Raw genomic sequence first — 11,775 nt, 5'->3', positions numbered from 1 at the left:
ACATTGAAAACGTTTTCACTAGATAATATCAGAGGGCTAGAATCATTCAAGTGGTGTGAATATGCTGTGATTCTAATTATTTTTAGATCATCATCTACCTACAGCAGTATCGAATGAACGGACAATCCAGACCATTGATTGGACCATCCCACTTGTCATTTAAAAGCTTTTGCTAATGTTCCCATAAAAATCTCACCCACAACAAGTTGTAAATGCAACTAGTTATTGAGTTGGGTCCACCGAGATGTATGCATTGCATGCAACCGGTCCAACTTGGTTTCCCATTACGAAAATGGGATGCCCCAAAAATCATGATGGTCAAACTATCAAGTTGGCACCATGTTTTCTTTTGATTTTTGGGCCATCCCATGTCGCAGCCTCCAGTCAGTGTGGGCTCCACATGCAGCTACTTGGATGTTTTTTCATCCAAAATATATGAAAATTTCCCCTGTTTGAGAATGAAATTTTATTTCAACTCACCTGTTTAGCTATGAATTCTTTGACAGCGTCCTCCGTAAGATCATAGCCATTGGATCTAACAACGAAAGCAACCGGAACCTCTCCAGCAGCTACATCTTTTTGCCTAGTGACAAACATTAGTTGTAACAATCAGTAATATATTTCTTAAGATTTTTGTTAGAAGAATTCATGATTGTTTCTCAATTATAAAGTTAATCACACTCACGGTACAACAGCAGCATCTGCAATGGACGGATGGCTGACTAGGAGAGCCTCAAGTTCAGCTGGCGGCACCTGCAAGCACATTTCCAATGAAAGAGATAATTTATTCAATTGTACATAGATACATGTGCGAATATAAGAAATAATGTAGTCAGTCGTCATAAATAAATAAATATATTTTTTAAACATACCTGAAATCCTTTGAATTTGATAAGCTCTTTTACCCTATCTACAATATAAACCTCTTCATCATCATCCACATACCCAATATCACCGGTGTGTAGCCAGCCTTCAGCATCAATTGTCGATGCGGTTGCTTTTGGGTCATTTAGATAACCTATGAGAAGATGACACGTGCAGCAATCATGTTAGCTTATTATTATTTATACTTGCAAACATGCACACATGTAGACCACATGGTCCATAGAGGTGGGTCTTGGCCTAACCTTTCATGATCTGAGGACCCCGAATGCAGATCTCGCCAGGCTGGTTATGCTGGAGGGAGAAACCGGTCTCTGGGTCGATGACCTTGAGATCGGCATTCCTCACTACAGTCCCACATGAGCCGGACTTGGTTGGGAAGGGCTGCTTGGCAAAACCGAGGCACATTGACAGCACGGGTCCGGCTTCGGTCATTCCGTAACCCTGCAAAAATCACATTAGTAATCCATGGTTTAAAGGTTATTATTATTATTATTATTATTATTTATAATAATAATGTTCTAATTGTTCATACATTTCATACATTTAAGGTGTTTTCTTATTGTTAGATGGTCCACATTCAATCACACACTACCGATTCCATGTCTACTATGTATGTTTTCAATTCTTTAGTGGGCACGACTTCAGTGCACCCGCAAGTCACTGAATGTTGTGCACCCACTCTCGTTCACCATTTAAAATGGATGGTGGGAATCCCGAGGATATCAATATATCGATTTTTTAAAACGTGCAATTTAAAGTGCGTGTTGATATTCCAATCCGCTATTTACGGATCGTGGTAGGAATGAGCACGCTGACTTTAGGGGGAGTGGATTAGATAAGGTACTGGCCTCACCCAGAACGGTGGGCCAACTTCTTGATGCGTCGTGTATTCTACATCCACCGTCCATCTGCTTTGCCAGGTCTTTTTAGAGCATGGGCCCAAAAAAAGAGTGGATATAATTCTCAGGCCGACTACACCATTTGGAAATATTGGGGATTGAACACCCCACCATTAAAAACTTCCCAGGGCCAACTGTGATAAGCTCACATAGACCTAGATAAATGGAAAAAATAAATTATCAGCTTGATTGAAAACTTTTGTGGCCTATGAATGATCAATCACCACTGTTTCATATGCATTAAAATGATAAGAGAAAATAGATGGACGGCGTGGATACAGAATATATGCATCAAGGTGGGCCCCACGGTAAGAGCAGCAGTGTCTTGGGTGAGGCCAGGGCCTCACCTAATCCGTTTTCCAAATTTTGGAGGACGCTTGTTGCACCGCACCTATCAGCAATATTCAAACACTATAAAAGGATCTGAATGGTTGAATCTAACTACCATGAATGGTCATATGTAAACCGTTTCTTTAAAAATTCAATCCTGTGTGGCGGTTTGTTTGACAAATTAAGGAAACACCTCACCATTACTATTTTTATGGCCCCCAAGTCAAACAAATGAATTTGTATTTATTAAGAGAATGAATTTACATGACATCTTCATGGCATTATTATGAAAATCGTGAATCTAAAAGAGCATATTAGTAATTATGAAGATGATTGAAAATCGTGAATCTAAAAGAGCATATTAGTAATTATGAAGATGATTTGATATTAAAATATTGTAAAAATACTATTATTATAGTTTTACTGAGAATAAACCAAACATAGTAACAATAATCAGATATAATCCCTGTTTATTAACTCCAATGTAGGTAAGGTGGGTCCCACAGTCTAGATAATTTAAATCAGAAATCAGGCCATTTAACCACTGATCATTCCAGTCCTGCCCGCTTAGCATTAGCTCCGGGTCAGACCCATCTTATTCACAGTTCAGATGCGAGGACAAACCTCCACGCGTGCGATGGTATGCTTGGGGACAAACCTCCACACGTGTGATGGTATGCTTTTGGGTTAAGTTGCAATTTTTTATTTTTTATTTTATTTTATTTATTTTTTTATTTTACAAACAAACACTCACATGCAACACATTGAAATGCAATCTGTCAATCAGTAGTTAGAATAGGCTTTAGGTTGAAATTTGTAGGCTTATTGCCTGCTGTAGCTTGCAACAATAAGGTGGGTGGGTGGGTGAGTGGGTCTTACTGTGATGTCTGTGAGAAATTCACTCTCTCCATCTATCAATCCACTTTGTCCACCTATTTTACCGGATCATGTTAGCACATGGATCATAAAATGCAGCAAAACCAAAACTCATTTGAGCCACATTTTAGAAATGACGAGGATTGAACATCTACTTATGAACCATTCACATGGACAAAAGTTTTGTATCTTTGTTTTTTGGAAATGACACATGGTATGACAATGGAAAAATATAGAATGTTAACTATATTTGAGAATGTTTTGAGTGTTTTTCATGGAATTACAATTGACAGGATGACAAAACATTAATCACTTGGTCCACAAAGTGAAGTAAGCGGTTAATAGTTGCACGAAAGTGGAATGAACGGTCGATAGAAATTTAGAAACAAACTAAGCGGCTAAGAGGTGTCCAAAAGCAGAGCAAATGGCTGAGGAAAGCTAGGAAATGGAATGCAGCCGAAAAGCTTGATCGAGCGGTTGAAACAGAAAAATGTGGAGAGCAGTCAGGTAGAGCGCAGGCAAATGACTGATAAAACATATATAACCAATGTGTAGCCAATGATCAATTAATGACAAAAAACAAAGCTTGGTGAAGAGAAGAGGAAGAGTTATGAAGAAAAACACATTAGAGAGGAGAAACAGCCTGGAAGAAGAAACGTAATAGAAAAAAGGAGATATATATATATATATTTTACACACACACCCGCCACACACCCACGCACGCCATAGTAGGATTTCACCACTTATGGGTTTCGAGCCCAATACCTTGTGTTGAAACTCCTAGAGTCTAACCCTATAAATAGCATTTCGGCTGTTATAACCATTTTAGTAACGAAAGAAGGATACGAAATACTAAGTTATGATGGAACTCTATAAATAGCAAAGGAATTCAATAAAAAAATTTCAACCAATAAAAAATCACAATCAAAGTAACCCATATTTGGGGATCACCACCACACACTGACGTTGTAGTGGGATTTCACCACCCATGGGTGCTCGAACCCTCAACCAGGTGTTGAAACTCCAGAGAGTCTACCACTGGAGTAAGAGAGAGGACCCATTGGACATATCAGCTTATTTTACCATATGGGATTAAAGTTGATCGATTTAAATTGAGTTGCTATAAGAGGCATCCCAGGGAATTTATTATTTAAAATTTTAAGAAAAAATTTTTAAAAAAAACGACCTATTTATGAATGAGCCCAACGAGGTTTCAAGAGTAAGCATTTTCCCATCTTTTCTATGGTGCAGCCGTTTAAAGTTTTGAATCTGCCTATTTTCTGGGCATGTCCTGACATCATCCGGCAAAACGGATGCCGGGAGTGGATTTCTCACCAACCTCAATGACCCACCTAGCTGACAGCCTGTCGCAGGCAATCTGCTTGCAAGTTTTTTGACCAATTCTCGCGCAGAGTACATCGTCAACTTAAAATAACCATCAAATCTAGAAACGCCCGATTACATCCCAATCTATTCAAATAAAATACGTCGGGAGTCTGGCCTTGAATCTGGGTTATCTCCAAATGATCCAAACCGTTTATATGATGTGCGTTTCTTTCAATGGTGGATGGACAACAAGTAGAGGTTGGACTATTTTAACTCTTTTTCTTTTGATATGGACGGTTAAGACAATCTTTTTAGAATCAAAGTCTTCAGATTTTCAGACTGAGAGTTATTTTACGAATCCCCTATCCAACAGCAGTCCTATCAAATAAACAGTTTGGATCATTGATAGGAATCCAAATCCAGCGTGTAGTCTCTCGACTTACCTTATTGTAATACGTCGGGATGTATATGCGCAAACATCCGAACGTAATACACACTACATTGGGTTTGCTAAAAACACACGAGCGTAACCCAGCTCACTTACACGCAGCACATGTATGAAGGCAGCGTAAACGTGTAAGATCCAAACCGTCCATCACCTGGGCCCCACCATGAATCTACGCAGAAAAAAATTAAATAAGGCTGATCCGCTCATAAGGTGCCACAACCACAGTGCACGGAACAAGTGGCCTTTTGAAACAAAGCTCTTTACCAATTAATTTTCGCGAGCACTGTAGTCTACCTGATGAATGGATCAAGCTGATTATTGGGTTAGAGTATCTACATAGTGGGACCCACTTGATGAATGGTGTAGATCTTCAGATCACATGCCAGATTTGCATTTGCACGGGCATGTATATCAGGTTACACATGCTGGTGGCATCAAAAACCCCAGCCACTTAATAAGACAACTAAATATCAAACGGGAATTAAGACTAAAGAGGACAACACCACAACTGTCAATTCCTCTACAGTCGCCCTTCTCTTGCGTATGGGGCCCACCGTGTGGTATCCATCAGATCCAACCCGCACATCAAGATTGATCTGGTGCATGTTTATCTCACATGTCGATCACGTGAATGACCCGTACAATAAGTTTATCCTCGAAATTTATTATTAAAAAAAGAGAGAGAGAGAGAGAGAGAGAGAGAGACGACGTACCTGCCCGAGAAGCGCCTGTGGGACCCGATTCCTGAGGGCGTCCTCTAACTCCTTCCCAAGCGGGGCAGCTCCGGACAAGATGATCCGGATCGAACTCAAATCAAAATTCTCGACCGTTGGATTCTTAGCTAACGCCAAGACCAACGGCGGGACGACCATTGCCACCGAGACCCGATACCTCTGAATCAGCTCGAGCAGCGTCCCGATCTCAAACTTATGCATGAGAAGAACTCCGGAGGCGGCTCGAAGAGAGCAGAGCAGAACAGAATTCAAAGAGAAGATGTGAAACAGAGGCAATACACAGAGCACGACGTCCTCAGTCGTCAAGTGCAAGTTGGGATTTTCACCGTCGATTTGCTGGGCCACGCTCGAGATCAAGCTCTTGTGGGTCAGGATCACGCCCTTCGGTAACCCTGTAGTCCCCGACGAGAATGGAAGTGCGACGGGGTCGTCCGGCTCAATCGAGACCGACGGGACTTCCCTCTCGTCGGCGCTCGAGATCACAGAGAAATGCAGGCAATTCTCCGGCGGGTCGTCGATGGTGATGACGGGGAGTTCGTCTCCGATCGTCGGGAACTTCTCGCTGGCGTCCCGCAGCTTATTTACGTACTGAGATTGGGTGATAACGAGCTTCGCAGCAGAGCTCGAGAACTGCTTGTAGATCTCTGCAGCCGTGCAGAAGGGGTTGGCTGCGGTCGTCACGGCCCCGATGATGGACGCGCCCATGAAGGAGAAGACGAATTCGGGCGAGTTTTGGAGGAGGATCATGATCACGTCGCCTTTCTTGATGCCCAGCTTCGATAGCCCAGCTGCCGTCTTCTGGCAAATGAGGTGGGCCTCGGCGTACGAGTAAATTCTACAGTTGGATCCCGTGATCAGACACGGACGGTCCGGGAACTCCGACGCTTTCTCGAAGCAATACGTGTGAAGAGGGAGATGGTGGGAGAGGGAGATGTCAGGAAGCTTCGATCGGAAGATGAAGGTCTCCGGAGGCGGGCCTTCGGGGGCCGGGGGTGGAGGTTTGGTGTCAGGAGAAGCAACGGATAACATGATTTCGGATGTAGAAATCTCTACGGAATGAAAACAGAGGATTGAAATTTAGAGAAACTGAAATCGATCAAAAACCCAACTCTCCTGCTGAGATCACAGCAGAAACGTGATAGAAATCTATAAAAGTAGAATCTACAAACCGTCGCAGTTTGAACCAAGAAACCACTTTTTTTTTTTCTTCTTCTTCTTAATTCTCTAACAAGAACAGAGGAAGATGTGAAACTGAAACTGAAACTCGAACTGGAACCGAAAAAAGAAATATCTGAAAATCCAATCAGGAACGGATTCAGATCCTTTCAAATGCTTAAACTAGAAAAAACCCAATACTCATACAGCAAAGCCAAACCAGGAAATCTAAAAAAAAAAAAAAAAAAAAACACGAAGTTCAAGCAGCCAAACAAATCTACAGACCCAATTGCAACAGAACTAGAATCTGAGAAAAATGCAACAAATTTTCAAAAGAAAAAGAGCCTTTAAAGATGATAAATAAGACCAAGAAACACAAACAATCTCTCTCTCTCTCTTTCGTGTCAACGCAGAGGAGAGAGAGAGAAATAAATACAAGAAAGAGAGAAGGGGGTAGGTAGGGGAAATAGAGGTACGAAGCGGAGTAGCTGTGAAAGATGAGGTGTAGAAAGGAGCACGCTCATCTCACTTTCAAGAAACCCAGGCCCTCTGTTTTCCAATCAACGCTCACCTACCATTCATTCCCATCCCCCTCTCCAATCGTCCCATGCATGGTCCCGATTCCCTCTTCCGTACACAGTAATACATTCAGAAGTGCATGATAACCTCCCCATCCACATGGTTGTACGTGGACGATCAAACGATCCAATCCAGTCAGTACCTTAAAAATTAATGGCTGGATCGTTATTCGAAGGTAGGTCTTTTTTTATTATTATTTTGAACACACACCCACACCCGCATTCAACACAGAGCCCATGATCCTTAGTGGCTCATGTCAAATCGATTTCTTTAAAATTTTCTCACAGAAGCGGAAGAAGGGCAGACTGGATCCAATGAACGGACCGAATGAGTGGTTTCTAATGCAAAAGATATTAAATGCAGCCACATGGATCTAAGGTTTTTGTGCACTTTTAAAGATTGGATCATCTCTCTTTTACAAATGCCACAGTTCACCGTCATAGACACACATATCCATGAATCCAAACGGATGCGTTTTTGTAGGTTTTGGGCTCAAAAACCACGAACCGCCTACATCAATCCAATTTTCTTTTATTTCTTTTAATGAATGTTTTTCTTTAGTTATTTTTTCCTATCACATATATTACACCGACTCATTGATGGATATGAAAATCTTACCTAATTAACTAACGTCGACGGAAATAATAAGGATGGGGCACCTATTACTCCATCCTCTCTTTCTAGTGGACCACTTATATGCACGCAGTGTTCACATTTTTGTGTTCATGGCTTTAGTAGATACGGTTGGAAAAGATGTGCTAAAAATAATAGATATTCGGAAATTTTTTTATATGTATGCATCTTTTTCGGCAATGGAACTAAAACCTCTTGCTTTTAAACTATTTTTGAGAACCCAGCCATAGTTTTCACCATTCAGAATTGCGCCAACAGTTGTTAGTTACACTTACGAATAGATTTTTACATTTTCGTGTTAAAGAAACTGCCCTCTCATTGCTGCACTTGACAATCTCTCCTCAGGACATGATCACGTGCCAACCTAACCCCGACCACACGTGGAGCCTATCTTGATGTTTGTGACAAATCCACCCTGTTCATTTGTTTCTCCAGCTCGTTTCATGGCATGAGCCCAAAAATGAGACGGATCCAGAGCTCAACATGTGCTCCAAGATGGACCCAATCTATTTCAACAGTAGGAGTTTAATCCCACTGTTTCCTATTGTGTGGCTCACTGGATATTGGTATTGGACTCGTTTTTGTGCCTATGGCATAAAATGAGCTGAAAAAACAGATGGACATAGTGGATTTGTCACAAACATTCAATGCCCCCATAAATGTTTCAACGGTGGGCGTTCAATCCCCGCTGTTTCATGTTCGTTGTCCCACTTGGGCTTTGGATGGATCGGCGTCATTTTTGCACCCATGTCCTAAAATGAGATGAAAATACGGTGGATGGAATGGATTTATCACAAACATAAGATGTGCTAAAAAAAAACAAATAATATTAAAAAAATAAAATAATTAAATAATAAAAATAAAGTAAGAAAAAATGGCTTGTTGTTTGAATCAAGGAGTGATTGGGTCACTCAGCTGAAACCAAATTTGCCTTCCTTAGATCACGTTCCATATACAACAGGAATCTTGGACAGTTGGCCTCTAGGATATAACGAATACAACCCAATCCCACCACTACACTCACTTTATACGGGATCGAATCAACGTGAACTTAAACTGAAGTGAGTTGACTTGACAACGAACTTAGTTGCAAAACACTGAACAAGAGACTTATTTTGAAGAACCAAAGAGAAATTGTTTTATTAAATGGAGGAAATCGGAAAAAGGAGTAGGTCTATATACAAACCACGATTAAGTGCTTAAAACACTATTTCAAATGGGTTTAGTGTGACGACCCAAACAGACATGTCTTTGATTTGAAAATTCCCGCAAAATTGTTAGCGTGAGTATACTCGCAAAGCGTGGAATAAAATCGTTAGCATAGAACAAAACCGAGAGCGTACTCTCAGTCTACTCATAGACCCATACCCATACCTAAACCCATCCAGGCCCAACGCGGCTCTGTTCAGCTCGTTGTGTGTATGTGTGGCCAATGGCATAGGTTCGAGCTAATGGCATATCCCCATTGGACCAAATTCACATGTACACCTCTTAATGGGTCGAAGCCCAAAGATGCCTTGTTTCAACACTGAGGTCTTGGTATCGATCCCTAGTGGGGGTGGCTAACAGTGAAGTGTGAACTGACAATGGGGTGTACTAACAAGCTAACCAAAAAAAATAAAAAAAAAAGATCAGGGTGGATTCGGAATCGATCTGATTATAAACAAATCAACATCTTAAGATCCAGACCCGCCCCGTCGACCTATATAGTGGATCTAGACCCGCTCCGTCGGATCTGTCAATGGGTCGAAGTCGGATCGGATATGCTAGCCAACTATCTAGGTCCTATCAATGGATCGGCATATGCCCATCCCAAGCTCGGGAGTAATTTAAAATTCTAAGAAAATCTATTAAATATCAACTCCATCAAGTCAAACTGATAAGTTAAAAGTAAACTAATACAAAAATGAAACAAAGTCATGAAACTCTATCAAGTATCAATTCGAAGAAAATATCATACACATTTTTCTTACCAAGTTGAAGAGACTAACTGTGGCAATTCTAACTTGTGCTAGTACTCATACATATGGTAGGAGAAGAAACACCTAACATATACATAAAAATAGTAATTACAAAATTTTGTATGAAAAAATAATAATAATAATTAAAACTAAATAAATTTAAAATGTACTTACTCTTCTTTAGATGTCGTAACCAATCTTATCCACATATTAAAGTCTCCACGACTTCTGGAAGTAAGCAACTACCAGTCTTATCAAGCACTTTGTTATCGTCAAAATCTGGTCAAACAGATGTAATCAATCGCATAAGTAACCTCATCAATGAACCTACACAAAAATAGAAAAATGTAGACAACGGGGGAGCCGATGACAACTGTGGCTTTGGAATAAAGGCTTGAGCTCAAGTTTATTCACTTACCTCTCTTCAATTGCAGTTGGTGTACTTCTAGGGTCTTTAGGCGACGTCAAAACCTGCGTATTCCCTTGGGATCTATTGGATTCGCTGGAGGGTCCTTATTTGGATGTGAATCTATCCCCAAAAATATCGTCGAGCCTGCCTCGGTCGACGTGCTCTTCGGGTTAGATCATACTGAATCTTTCCCCTCTTGGTTCGAGGCGAGATTCTCTCCGAGTTTCTCGTCCCACCTCTGGCTGTGGTTGATCTGGTTAGCTTTTGAAGATGATCCCCCCCCCCCCCCGGAGCTTTGCCCTTAAGTGGCTCAGATCTGGGTCAGATCAGGGCCCATCTCTTCGTCAGGAGAGTCACTTACTATATTTTCCGAGCTATGTGCCCTATCAGCTTAGGAAGCTCGTCCTACTACTCTAGTCAACTTAGGTTCGAGATATTTTTCTTGTGGTCGATTTCACTTCCCGTGCCTTTGATCAGTTTGGTTTTGCGCACAACATACTCTACCACCAATATTAAATGTTGATTTTGATGCAACAATAGAGACTAAGATTATCGAAATGTCATGAGTCATTTCTCAAAGCGTTAGAAACTTTGGATTGTTGATTCACCACCAGCTTAATATATTAAACTTTTGGCTGCGAGAAAATAGTGGCTCTTTCAAATATTGATCTAATTCTAATTTTTGGAAGAAAGCTTCACTACCAAGACATGCATGAGAATACTACTTATCAAATTCTCTAAATTTATTTTCAGTATTATCAGAAACACCACTAGATAATGAAAAAATGTTATTATAACTACTTTCAACAATAGTTGAAAAAGTTGTCATTGATTTATTTAAGTCAACAACTATATACTCGTAGAAAACATCAACCATTGTATGTTGAATTTTGTTAATGTAGAAATGAACATCACCACCATAGAATTGATAATAGTAGTACTCCACCAATTTCATTTTAAACTAAGGACCAAGAGCTAATGACATAACTAAAACCAAATTGCATTTATGCCTATACTTATCAAAATTTGATTTCATTCTATTCACCATTAATTTAACAGAATCACAATAACTTTTATCCATTTTAACTAATTTGAGATGAATTTCACAAACATCGGGAAAGTACATATTAATACTTTGATACTTAGAAACTAAAAAGTTATTGGTAACTTCATTTAAAAAAAAAAAAAAAATCTTCTAACAGTTACTAATAACCTTTCACACCTTCTATTTTTCATTAGATGGATTTATCTTGAAGTCACGATTACATTGTTCCAATCGAGAAAATGTTTCTCTAAAGCCCAAAGAAGCCTCAAGCATGAGATGTGTCGAGTTCCACCTTGTTAGAACATTCATAGGTAAACTCTTTTTCCCTAACAATTTTACTTAACTCACTGAAAATTGAAACTTTTTCTCTTTTGATGGCGATGAATTAATGTACTTTACACTTTCTTATATTTTTTTGGAGTACATGTACAATCTCCTGTAAGCTATCTTATATAATTAAATTAAGAATATGAGCAAAACAACGGACATGAAAAC

The 11,775-nt window shown here is 40.1% G+C and overlaps 1 protein-coding gene across 1 annotated transcript in view; it reads right to left on the bottom strand.

The window, feature by feature from the left end:
* The window catches only part of LOC131232484 (4-coumarate--CoA ligase 2), a 10,464-nt gene extending 3,527 nt beyond the window's left edge, over window positions 1–6,937 (bottom strand). The window contains exons 1-5 of the mRNA XM_058228747.1: window positions 5,478–6,937; window positions 1,128–1,326; window positions 873–1,018; window positions 686–753; window positions 481–583 (exon numbers count right to left, since the gene is read on the bottom strand). Coding sequence (XP_058084730.1) covers window positions 481–583; window positions 686–753; window positions 873–1,018; window positions 1,128–1,326; window positions 5,478–6,527 — 1,566 coding nt within the window. The 5' untranslated portion in view covers window positions 6,528–6,937. The remainder of the gene's footprint in view (window positions 1–480; window positions 584–685; window positions 754–872; window positions 1,019–1,127; window positions 1,327–5,477) is intronic.
* Window positions 6,938–11,775: the final 4,838 nt, after the last annotated feature.

This window comes from Magnolia sinica, chromosome 18 (genome assembly GCF_029962835.1).
Source record: "Magnolia sinica isolate HGM2019 chromosome 18, MsV1, whole genome shotgun sequence".
NCBI classification, from domain to species: Eukaryota; Viridiplantae; Streptophyta; class Magnoliopsida; order Magnoliales; family Magnoliaceae; genus Magnolia; species Magnolia sinica.
Note: the sequence above shows the minus strand (reverse complement) of the source record. Positions and strands in the feature narration are given on the sequence as shown.